The 13,421-nt window shown below is 37.4% G+C and overlaps 1 protein-coding gene across 8 annotated transcripts in view; it reads right to left on the minus strand.

Annotated features, from left to right (window-relative positions):
* The window catches only part of DOCK7 (dedicator of cytokinesis 7), a 234,757-nt gene that overhangs the window by 12,198 nt on the left and 209,138 nt on the right, over positions 1-13,421 (minus strand). For 4 of the 8 annotated variants that reach the window (XM_030812931.1, XM_030812928.1, XM_030812932.1 and 1 more), the window contains 5 exons: positions 9,754-9,879; positions 8,119-8,208; positions 7,759-7,995; positions 7,260-7,403; positions 6,032-6,138 (listed from right to left, as the gene is read on the minus strand). In XM_030812931.1, coding sequence (XP_030668791.1) covers positions 6,032-6,138; positions 7,260-7,403; positions 7,759-7,995; positions 8,119-8,208; positions 9,754-9,879 — 704 coding nt within the window. Of the gene's footprint in view, positions 1-6,031; positions 6,139-7,259; positions 7,404-7,758; positions 7,996-8,118; positions 8,209-9,061; positions 9,172-9,753; positions 9,889-13,421 lie in introns of those variants that run through there. The other 4 variants (XM_030812929.1, XM_030812933.1, XM_012506599.2 and 1 more) reach the window with 2 other exon arrangements.

Here is a 13,421-nt window from a genome sequence, read left to right on the forward strand (position 1 = left end):
TGTTTTGTCCATGAAGTCAAGAAGTATTTTATTAGTTAAGGGAATGCCCTTTAAAGTTCTTTTGATATTGGACATTGCATCTGGCCAACCAGAACCCCGAGTTTAACACCGAAGGTCTTGAAGTGGTCTACTTGCCCCTGTAAAAACAACATCTCGGCCAGGTACTGTGGCTCACGCCTCTAATCCAAGTACTTTGGGAGTCCGAGGCGGGTGGATCATCTGAGGTCAGGAGTTCGAGACAAGCCTGACCAATATGGCAAAACCCCATATAGAAAAATTAGCCAGGTGTGGTGGCAGGCGCCAGTAATCCCAGCAACTCAGGAAGCTGAGGCAGGAGAATCACTTGAACCGGGGAGGCAGAGGTTGCAGTGAGCCGAGATCGTGCCATTGCACTCCAGCCTGGGCAACAGAGCGAGACTCAGTCTCAAAAAAAAAAAAAAAAAAGCATCAGCAAAATTGGCATACAAAGGACATACCTCAATGTAATAAAAGCCATCTATGACAAATCCACAGCCAACATAATACTGAATGGGGAAAAGTTGAAAGTATTCCCTCTGAGAACTGAACAAAACAAGGATGTCCACTCTTACCACTTCTCTTCAACATAGTACTGGAAGTCCTAGCCAGAGCAATCAGACAAGAGAAAGAAATAAAGTGCATCCAAATCGGTAAAGATGAAGTCAAGCTGTCACTGTTTGCTGATGATATCATTGTATACCTAGAAAACCCTAAAGACTCCTCCAAAAAGCTCCTAGAACTGATAAATACATTCAGCAAAGTTTCAGGATACAAAATTAACATACATTAATTAGTAGCTCTGCTATACACCAACAGCAATCAGGCTGAGAATCAAATCAAGAACTCAACCCCTTTTATAATAGCTGCAAAAAAACCCACAAAATCTCAAAAAACTTAGGAACATACCTATCCAAGGAGGTGAAAGACCTCTACAAGGAAAACTACAAAACACTGTTGAACTAAATCACAGACAACACTAACAAATGGAAACACATCCCATGTTCATGGATGGGTAGAATCAATATTGTCAAAATGACCATACTGCCAAAAGCAATCTACAAATTCAATGCAATTCCCATCAAAATACCATCATCATTCTTCACAGACCTAGAAAAAACAATCCTAAAATTCACATGGAATCAGAAAAGAGCCCACATGGCCAAAGCAAGACTAAGCAAAAAGAACAAATCTGGAGGCACCACATTACCTGATTTCAAACTATACTATAAGGCCATAGTCACCAAAACAGCATGGTACTGGTACAAAAATAGGCACATAGACCAATGGAACAGAATAGAGAAGCCAGAAATAAACCCAAATACTTACAGCCAACTGATCTTTGACAAAGCAAACAAAAACATAAAGTGGGGAAAGGATACCCTATTCAACAAATGATACTGGGATAATTGGCAAGCCATATATAGGAGAATGAAACTGGATCCTCATCTCCCACCTCATACAAATCAACTCAACATGGATCAAGGACTTACATCTAAGACCTGAAACTATACTAGAAGATAACATTGGAAAAATCCTTCTAGACATTGGCTTAGGCAAAGATTTCATGACCAAGAACTCCAAAGCAAATGCAATAAAAACAAAGATAAATGGGCAGGACTCAATTAAACTAAAGAGCTTTTGTATGGCAAAAGGAATAGTCAGCAGAGTAAACAGACAACCCACAGAGTGGGAGAAAATCTTCACAATCTATGCCTCTGACAAAGGACTAATATCCAGAATCTACAATGAACTCAAACAAATTAGCAAGAAAAAAACAAACAATTTCGTCAAAAAGTGGGCTAAGGACATGAACAGACAATTCCCAAAAGAAGATACACAAATGGCCAACATATGAAAAAATGCTCAACATCACTAATGATCAGGGAAATGCAAATCAAAACCACAATGCAATACCACCTTATTCCCGCAGGAATGGCCATAATCAAAAAATAAAAATAAAAATAAATAGATACTGGTGTGGATGCGGTGAAAAGGGAATACTTCTGCACTGTTGGTGGGAATGTAAACTAGTACAACCACTATGGAAAACAGTGTGAAGATTCCTTAAAGAACTAAAAGTAGAACTACCATTTGATAGTAAAATGGAAGAAAAGAAGTCATTACATGAAAAAGATACTTGCACATGCATATTTGTAGCAGCACAATTTGTAATAGCAAAAATGTGGAACTGGCCCAAATGCCCACCAATCAATGAATAAAGAAGCTGTGGTGTATACATATGATGGAATATTACTCAGCCATAAAAAGGAATGAGTAAATGGCATTCACAGCAACCTGTATGGGATTAGAGATTATTTATTCTAAGTGAAGTAACTCAGGAATGAAAAAACCAAACATCTTATGTTCTCACTCATTAAGTGGGAGCTAAGCTATGAGGATGCAAAGGTTTAACAATGATACAATGGACTTTGAGGACTCAGTGGGAAAGGGTGGGAAGGGATGAGGGATAAAAGACTGAGGTGAGGGATAAAAGACTGGGGTGAGGGATAAAAGACTATCAACTGGGTTCAGTGTATACTGCTTGGGTGATGGGTGCACCAGAATCTCACAAATCACTACTAAAGAATTTACTCCACTTTGGGAGGCCGAGGCAGGCGGATCATGAGGTCAGGAGTCTGAGACCAGCCTGACTAACATGATGAAACCCCGTCCCTACTAAAAATACAAAAATTAGCTGGGCATGGTGGCAGGCACCTGTAATCTCAGCTACTCAGGAGGCTGAGGCAGAAAAATCACTTGAACCCGAGGGGCGGAGGGTGCAGTGAGCTGAGATTGCGCCACACTCCAGCTTGGGCAACATAGGGAGACTCTGTCTCAAATAAAACAAAACAAAAAAACTTACTCATGTAACCAAATACCACCTGTTCCCCAAAAACCTATGGAAATTAAAAAAAAAATTATGATGTCCGTAAAGTTGTGCTGAGTGTGCTTGCCTCTTCTACCTCCCCTGCTACCTCCTCCACCTCCTCTGCCTCTGCCACTCTTTAGACAGCAAGATCAACCCTACTTCTTCATCCTCCTCCATAGACTCTTCAACATGAAGGCAAGGAGGATGAAGCCCTTTATGATGATCCACTCCCACTTAATGAAGAGTAAAATATATTTTCTCTTCCTTATGATTTTCTTAATAACATTTTCTTTTCTCTAGCTTACTTTATTGTAAGAAGACAGTATATAATACATATAACATAAAAACTATGTACCTAATGACTGTATTATTAGTAAGGCTTCCAGTCAATAGCAGGCTATTAGTTAAGTTTCTGGGGGGGAGGGTCAAAAGTTTTCACGGGTTTTCAGCTGTACAAGGGACAGGCACCCCAACCTCTGTGTTGTTCAAGGTCAACTGTACTTAGAAACTTTTTAGAATGTACTATATACTGTCAGCCAATAAAAATGTTCATGTAGGCTGGGCATGGTGGCTCTTCCCTATAATCCTAGTACTTTGGGAGGCTGAGGTGGGAGGATCACTTGAGATCAAGAGTTCGAGACCAGCCAGGGCAACATAGCAAGACTTCATCTCTACCAAAAACACCCAGCCAACCAAACATAATCAGGCATGGTGGTGCACACCATAAGGCTGAGACAGGAGGATCCCTTGAGCCCAGGAGTTTGAGGCTGCAGCGAGCTGTGATTGTGTCACTGCACTACAGAGTCTGGGTGACAAAGTCAGACCTTGTCTCTAAAACAAAAAATGTTCATGTACTGTGCCTCAGTCATCTCATGCTGGAAATTTTAATTTAACAAAAGAAAAAGATCCATTGTAGTATAAACTATACCACATTCAAATTCAACTTAAATTCTAGTATATTAATTTTAGGAAATAATGTAACCATTAGAATTATAGTTTAAACTCTAATTGAAAAATAAGAATTTAAGATTATAAGTATATTATGACTACAGTATATTAATTTGAAGAACATAACCATTAGAATAGTTTAAACTTTAATTGAAAAATAATTTAAGATTATACGTATGACTATTGTAAAATACACATGCATAAAGGCATACTATTTAGTTACCATACTGAATGGTAACACACAAAAATAAAAAATGTAGTATTGGCTATAACTCCTTTGTAAGGTTTATATTATGTAGTTGTTTTTTTTTGTTGCTGTTGTTTCATTTTTTTGTTTTTTTAGATGGAGTACTCACTCTGTTGCCCAGGCTGGAGTGCAGTGGCATGATCGCGGCTCACTGTAACTTCCACCTCCCGGGTTCAAGCAATTCTCCCTGCCTCAGCCTCCCAAGTAGCTGGGATTACAGGCACCCACCACCATGCTTGGCTAATTTTTGTATTTTTCAGTAGAGAGGGGTTTCACCATGTTGGCCAGGCTGGTCTTGAACTCCTGAGCTCTGGTGATCCGCCCGCCTCGGCCTCCCAAAGTGCTGCAATTACAGGTGTGAGCCACTCACGCCCCGCCTCTTGTTTTTTGCAATATAAAAGGAGAAAACCTTCTCTACAGATAGTAACACTTAAGGAGACCTGTTGACTACAGGATTTCATTACCTTATAGTAAATGTATACAAAAAGACGGACATTTAAGAATTGTAGTCATGGTAAAATATTCCAAAAACAAAAGCAAGAAACAAAGCACTTGATTGTTACTAAATGTCTATGACCTAAAGAAGTATGTACTGTTCCATAATCATCTGGTTTACAAAGATGGTAGGGTGTATTTTGTTGTTGTTTTCTTACACCTCCCAAATAATAAAATTAATGCCAGAAATCAGTCAATTCTAAATGCAGGAAACAGGTCTCTTTCTTTTACTACCACAGTTCACCTGCTAAATACTTGCTTTCCTTCTGAGAGTCTAGAATTTTGGTACATCTCAGAGAGAGGGTGCCTACATGACCAGCCCCTGATAAAAACCTTTGGCACTGAGTCTCCAATGAGGTTCCCTACAACATTTCACACCTGCTGTCACAATTCATTGCTGGAGGAATTAAGCAAATCCTGTGTGACTTGACTGGCAGAGGACCCTTTGAAGCTTGCTCCTGGTTTCCTCCAGATTTCACTCCATGCACCTTTTTCCTTTGCTGACTTTACTTGGTATTCTTTCAGTGCAATAAATCATAGGCACCAGTATAACTATATGCTGAGTCCTGTGAGTCCTCCTAGCAAATCACTGAAATTGGGGATGGTCTTGGGGACTGACACACCCACAAATTATTTCACCTGCACAGCTTCCCTATGGGAGGTAGATATCATTATCTTTACTTTATAGATTAGAAAATGCAGGATCATAGAAATTAAGTGACCTGGAAAAGCACAATCAATGATAAGGTCAGGATCTGAACAGAAGTTTTTTGCTTCCAAGTTTACTGCTTCTAAGTACCCTGGGGGGAGGGGAGCAGAAACTCAAATATTGAAGATTCACAATAAATAGTAGCTTTTAAGTTAAATGATCTAATAGTAGTTTCAAGTTAATAAAATTTCCTGAGCCTTGGCTTTTCTAATTTTTAAAATTAAATATATGGCACTATAGAATATGGTAGAGTTGTGGGAGAGGGGAATAAGTATATGCTATTAAAGAATAGTAAATTCCACACAGATTACTTATTATTGTCAACCGCTTTTCTGTTTTTTTGTTTTCTCTCTCTCTCTCTCTTTCTGACACAGGCTCCTGCTCTGTCATCCAGGCTGGAGTGCAGTGTAGAATCATAGTTCACTACAGCCTCCAACTCCTAGCTCAAGCAATTCTCCTGTCTCGGCCTCCTGAGTAGCTGGCACTACAGGCGCACAATCTACACTTGGCTAATTTTTAAATATTTTTCGTAGGGATGGGGTCTTGCTTTGTTTTCCAGGCTGGTCTCAAACTCCCAGCCTCAAATGATCCTTCTGCCTCAGCCTCCCAAAGTGCTGAGATTGCAAGTGTAAGCCACTGTGCCTAGCCTATTTTCTCTTTTCAATAGTTCCTTAAGGCCCTTATGTCATACTGTGGTATTGGACAGTCTCAATTTGAGGATCTTGATGCAGAAAGCCTTGAATACCTTTTAGTAAAATCTTTAAAGCAGAGTCGCAGTTTATTATGATGTCTGAAGAGCTTTGGGTCACTAGGTATTTCAGACAGAAAAACCTGGGCAACTTCCAAAGGCCCCTGAAAAATAAGAAAATAAAAAAAGAAGTGTGTTTTTTTGTTATCTCTAAAATCACATAGACAGAATTTACTCAAATGATTTTTCTTAGCACTGAGATGGCTGCATTTAAGCTTAATGCATATATACCTATGCCTATATTACAACTCCACAGACTGTTTCAGTATTTTCTAATTTCATTCTACATTCTTATCTAGTGAAATTAACTTCTTATTAGTTTATTCTTCAAAGAAACAGAATAGGAACTCAAGGACTGACTACTATGTTCATTAATGTATTTTGCTTTGTATTTTTCACATTCTTTAATGTATCCTGGATGTAAAAGTTGTCAAGCTACTACATCTGCCAATCCGCTGATTATCAGAGTTGATTTTGCTAAAACAGCTTCCTTCAGGATTCCAAAGGTATTCTGGACACTGTGTTAAAGAGGATAATCTTTTGTAAGCTACATCATTTGGAGATCAAACCTTAAAATCATGCATGTTTCTAGGAGGTAAAGGTCTTAAGGTATTTATTTCAGTTTTGATGGGGCATTTTTTGGCTTTGTTCTTTTAATCTTGAAAGGTAGTTAAGACATGGTACAGGAAATCTTACTTGAAGCCTTTCTGCATTTTCCCTTATCATGGAATATTCCTAAGATTGGGGCCATGCCTAAAATCATCGACAAGATAATTTTAATGAACCAACCACAAGGACTAATGGGGATGGCTTCTAATCTGCATATGACAAAAGAACAATAATTTCTTGTGTCAATATACTATTCAAATTTAAAAAATGATTCCATATCACTTATTTAATCCTCACAACTTATTGTAAAGGAGATCTGGAGAAGGTAACATCAGGGAGAATCTAACATAGTAGAGGTTCACATATAAGTACATAGCTTTGAAAATGAGCCCTTGTTTTAAAGATCACATTCTTTTAGTACAAGCTTTTTAAGGAAATATTATTTTAAGTGAATCAATTCCTTCTTAATAGAATTTATAAGATCGCATAGGTAGAAAAATACAGGCAGTAGAGAAGGCAGATCCTTTTCATTTGATTTAACAATTATTTGTGATCTGAAATTATCCCAAATCATATTTACAGCTTAAATCACACAGTGCTAGCAAAAAGCACTAACCTGATTCACTGTTGTGCCTACAGATCCCTGGAGTACCATCTGAAGCATCTTGGGGTCTGCGGGATCTTGATGTGTTGCAAATGCCAACTCCTGTGTCTTTTTCTGCATGTCCTCAATAGCAACCTCAATTGGTGTTAAGATGACCTGAGTAAAAGAGCATCTGTTAAATCAGTGTACTGACTGAAAACTACTTAATGAACTTTATGTATAATCAACTGAAATTAGAAAAAAAAAAGATCAATTGTAAACTTTCATGTAACAATAAAATTCCAAACTTGGATCCCTAAATGAAAAAAAAAAAATCAACCTTTTAAAGAAAAAGCTGGGGGTGAATTAGGGTCTTAGAAAAGAAGTAAAAAATTAAGGACTTAAAACTGGGTAAAGTTCTAATATGTTATGGTGTAAGGGATGGTACATATCTTCTGGTACATCTAAGTTGTTGTTACATAGCTTGAATATATTTGCTTCACTAATGCTGTTTGCCCATTAATGGACTTACCTCTTCTTTATGAGTGACATTGACCCTTGTTTTAATATAAGGAAAGGCATGAGACGTAGTCAGAATGGTCTTCCTTTTGAATTGTTCATGAAGTTCCCCATGGGCACGGCCATCTAAAGTAAAGGGTGTACAGTACATGAATCGGCGAAGATTATAATTTTTGTCGAAATAGGTGATTCTGTCCTTCATCTCATATGTGTCAAAGTATGGCTCCACATAGGTAATCTGAATATATGCCTAGGAAAGAAAAAAGTCCTTCATTTCCTCACTGTTAAGTCATCATTTAGTCTTTCTCAAACAAAATTGCACAGAGGATTTCAAAGAGATGCCTATATGTCATTATAGTCAAATCAACTATACCTTGTTAGGATCTAATTTACACTTGTCTACAGGATTAGAGTCTTTGATTACTTCAACCACATCCTCTCCAAATCTTTCTCCATAAAATCCCTACAATAAAGAAAAAGAAACATTTTATATGAAGTTAAAAAGATTGGGAAATAGAGAAGGCCTGAGGGTGACTTCTGAGCAAAATTAGGAGAATTAGTGAGTTCTATACAATCATATCAATAATTAAAAGATAATGATTTAGGCTTACAAAAATTATACTAGCTTATAAATTAGCATGGTCTCGGTCCATATTTATTTGACATTATTCCCATTCACAAACTTTAAATGACACAAAATATCAGAAAACAACAATTTTCTCCAATAAAAATACAGGATTCCACCAGAAGTCCTCAAGAGAAACAAAAGGGAACAAAAAGCAAAGACAAAAGAAACTCATTATTGTTGATGTATAAAAATCTTAGTTTTACTGAGTTTGTTGTGGCTTGATTTCTTAGAGACCATGGGTTAATGAATAAACATTCATTTTTATGAACTATTTTTTTAATCCCAGAATTTTCAAATAAAAGCATTGACCTGTTGCAGTTCTCTATAGGTTTACATTTTGAAAAGGCAACCTTAGGTCAAGAATATAGTGACTATTCCATATGACACTGAGTAGCAGCATGGGCAAAGGATGAAGCTATTCAAAGGAAAAATTGAATTTGAATCTTCAAAGGAGAAACCCCCACTGCTATCCCAAAGGTAATTTTTATAATTGAGTAAGTCTAATTAATATTTCCCAAGACTTACACCTAACCTCTTGAAAAACAGAAAGTCACAGTTTGAGCCAATTTATGTCAGTTTGGCCAGAGAAGTCACCAATAGGAATATAACATTCAAGAAATTAACATCAGTGAGAATAAAAACAAGCCTAGAGCACTACTTCTCCAACTGCTTTGTGAATACAAATCACCTGGGGATCTTGTTAAAATGCAGACTTTGATTCAGAAGGGCTGGGGTGGGGTCTGAGGTTCTGCATTTCAAACAATCTCCCAGGTGATCCCAATGCTTCTGGTCCATCCACTACACTTTGAGTAACAAAAATAGAGAAAGGTTGGAAAGAATAACTACAACAGAAAATACTAGTTAGCCCAGTAAATATGAAACTCAATCATTTATGGTGAAAATTAAGAACTTCTAAAGGTTAAAGGAAGTGTTTTTTAGGTGTGATTTCAGGCTTTTATGTTCTAAAGATACCTCACCTGGAACCAGTTAAGCCAAAGAGATAATATGCTTGGGTCAGAAATTTCTTAGGGTTCTGGTTCTAGTTCAACTATTAGCTACTACTTAATTCTTTGTCTTTTTCAACAAAATGTGGGATTATACTATATATTTCTCCATAAGTCGCAGTAATTCTGAAGGATACAGGGGTTTCTAAAATATGTGTGAAAATAGTCTCAAAAAATAAACAATATTACTATTTTATTGTTGCCATAAAAGATTTGAAAGAGTATTACTGTAACTATTAAAAATCTTTATTCTCTAACGGAGTAGTTTATTTGGCAAGATCTGGCTTACTAAATGATTAGATCTGGATCTGAAAGTCTAATCATCAGAGATAATACAAACTAAAGATGACATTTTATTAACCACCACAGCATTCACCTCCAATCTGTGAGATATCTCTGCAAGTTTGGTTATTGCAGGCTCCTTGTAAACAAATTCTTGTTCATCCAAATCCCCGAACTTGGTTCCATAAAAACCAACACGAAAATAGGTGCCAAACATCCGCTTACCATCCTAGGTTTAGGAAAATGAAGAAACTTTAATACGGAATCTTCCTGTTTTTCACATTATGTTTAGATTGTTACAGCATAAAATTTCCAAAACATGGCAAAAAGTTTTAATTCAAAATTATAATATTTTAAATGAAGGTTTAAACAAAGTAAATAGTCTTTCCTTTTTCATTATTTCTAACAAATAACTATGCAAATAGGGCTACTAACAAGTGACTAAATCACATATTTTTCGGAGTTTGTACGAAGTGTCTCTATCACATTGGTCTATGTTTTTTAAATCTATATAACTGAGATAAATTAACTCATTTTTCTTATTGCAAGAAAAGATGCTTGATATAACATAAACTGTCTTAATTGTGCTGATACTAGAGCATACTAGATCAAGTTAAATTTTAAAACAACACTTACGTATTTTTAAATTAGCATTAGCCTTTATATAAACTCTTCACAAATATTAAATGAGATTGTAAAAGTTAGGAGTCAAAGATAGCACCTGGCATAAAGCAGACAATGTAAATGTCAAGACCCTCCAGAAGCACTAAAGCAAAAATTCTACAATTAGCAGCCCTGTGCCAATAAATTATTATTATTATTATTATTATTTAGATGGTGTCTCACTCTTTTGCCCCAGGCTGGAGTGCCGTGGCACAATCTTGGCTCACTGCAACCTCTACCTCCCAAGTTCAAGTGATTCTTCTGCCTCAGCCTCCCGAGTAGCTGGGATTATAGGCATAAGCCACCATGCCTGGCTAATTTTTGTATTTTTAGTAGAGATGGGTTTCACCATGTTGGCTAGGCTGGTCTCAAACTCCTGGCCTCAGGTGATCCACCCACCTCAGCCTCCCAAAGTGCTGAGATTACAGGCGTGAGCCACTGCACCCAGACCAGTAAAAAATTTTTATGTTAGAAGAGTTACTAAAAATGGAACAGAAAGGGAAAAAAAAATCTATGAGTGAAAGATAGTAAGTAAAAAATTTTTGAGATGAGTTGGTTATTCTAAATCACCCAAACCACCCATTGGCATGCATTAACTACACATTCATGTCAGGTACAAAGTACATTAAGGTCACCTTAACTCTCACACAGCATATCAGAAGACAAATTCTTTTTTTTTTTTTTTTTTTTTTTGAGACGGAGTCTCGCTCCGTCACCCAGGCTGGAGTGCAGTGGCGCGATCTCGGCTCACTGCAAGCTCCGCCTCCCGGGTTCACGCCATTCTCCTGCCTCAGCCTCTCCGAGTAGCTGGGACTACAGGTGCCCGCCACCATGCCCGGCTAATTTTTTGTATTTTTAGTAGAGACGGGGTTTCACCGTGGTCTCAATCTCCTGACCTCGTGATCCGCCCGCCTCGGCCTCCCAAAGTGCTGGAATTACAAGCGTGAGCCACTGCGCCCGGCCTGACAAATTCTTTCAATAAAGATAAATATCTGGACACTTTCTATGCAATTTTTACAATTTTTTTTAAAAAAAGTGTCACCTCAGCCTCCTGAGTAGCTGGGATTACAGGTGTGTGCCACCTTGCTCAGCTAATTTTTACAATTTAGATACAAAATTATTTTAGGATTCTCTGGTGGTGCCTATATGCACATTACAAGTAAGTAAATACCTCTGAATTCTCTTTAAGCCTAATCTGCTTTATATTATTTTTCCTATGCTGAAAAAGCAAAAGGGCATATAAAATAAGCTAGAAATGCCACACATAACTAAGCAAAATGGGAAGCTCTAATCCTTAATTTACCAGTTTTATAATACCACAAAAAAAAAGTATAGTGACGAAGAATATCCCTAAATTTTTGTCCAAAAACATGACAAGTTTTAAAGAAAAATGTATTTGGAGCTAAAGAAAGTTGAGGCTTCTAATTTAAAAACATTTTTTCAGTTACTTTATTTCAAAATTTAACACACATAAAAATTAACTGATTTCTACAGCAAATTAATCTATTTATACAGATTAAATGATTCAACTAAAATTCTGATTAAAACCATAAGTAAGCCAATGGAACAACATAATAATAGTAAATTTTGACTTAAGTAATAAAGGCACTGCATGAAAAATAAAAAAAAGAACCTAAGAAAATTACTTAAAAATTTGTAACTTTTTTTCAAAACATGTCATACACATATATACATATACATTCCTACTTTTTATTTATTTTTAGTTTTTTTGAGACAGGGTCTCACTCCATTACCCAGACTGGAATACAGTGGTGCGACCATGGCTCACTGCAGCTTCTGTCTCCTGGGCTCAAGCGATCCTTCCACCTCAGTCTCCTGAGTAGCTGGGACTACAGAAGCATGCCACCACACCCTGCTAATTTTTTGTACTTTTTGTAGAGATGGGGTTTTGCCATGCTGCCCAGACTGGTCTTGAACTCTTGGGCTCAAGTGATCTACCTGCCTCAGCCTCCCAAAGTGCTGAGATTACAGGTGTGACCTGTAATATTAATATGCTGCTATTCTGGCTGTCCTCCTCTCAGAGGTTTCCAGTTTAAAACAATATTCCAATTCTTCAATATTGTGGCCCTTTAAATATTTGAAGATAACAATTAGGACTTGTTCCCTTTAGTTAAACTTTCCAGTTTTCAATCTTCATATGACAGTAATTTCTACTCTGTTGGCATTTTATTAGTTTTTCAATGCCATCCTTTAAAGTGTGATATCCCAGATATAACCATAATACTGTTGATGTGATCTGATCAATGAAGGTGTGTTGCTGGGCTCAATGTCACCTTGAATCTGAACACTGCATTTTATTAAGGTAGCTTAAAACTAACCTACCTCTTTTTATTATACTTTCTCATGACATTTGGTTCAAGGAAAAATAATTAATGGGTGTTTACTATGTTAGCCACTGTTCATCTTCAGTAATAGGAAAGTAAAAATAAGTTAGACTTGCTTCCCAAGAGAGTAAAAAATGTATTCAAATAATTACAAAACAAAGGGATATATGCTATACTAAAAAGGGGTATAAGGAAAGATTAATCTTGTTGCAATAAGTCACAACAGAAGTAACCCATAGGGTTCTACTCAAAATAAATGGCCAAGTGGACAGGGAAGGGAAGGAAGGAACACTGTGATAGAGGGTCAGGGGAAGGCAGATACAAATATTAGGGAAAGCGTTCATCCATTCAAATACTTATTGAGCACTTACTATGTGTCAGCAAACTGTTCTAGATATTTATGATAAATCTGTGAACAGGCTGGGCCCGGTGGCTCACGCCTGTAATCTCAGCACTTTGGGAGGCTGAGGCAGGCGGATCACGAGGTCAGGAGATCGAGACCATCCTGGCTAACATGGTGAAACCCCATCTCTACTAAAAATACAAAAAATTAGCCGGGCGCCATGGCGGGTGCCTATAGTCCCAAATGCTCAGGAGGCTGAGGCAGGCGAATGGCGTGAACCCGGGAGGCGGAGCTTGCAGTGAGCCGAGATCGCGTCACTGCACCCCAGCCTGGGCGACAGAGCAAGACTCCGTCTCAAAAAAAAAAAAAATTCTGTGAACAAAAGGGACAAAGACGATGGTCAGGGTAAGT

Source organism: Nomascus leucogenys, chromosome 5, assembly GCF_006542625.1.
Source record: "Nomascus leucogenys isolate Asia chromosome 5, Asia_NLE_v1, whole genome shotgun sequence".
NCBI lineage: Eukaryota > Metazoa > Chordata > Mammalia > Primates > Hylobatidae > Nomascus > Nomascus leucogenys.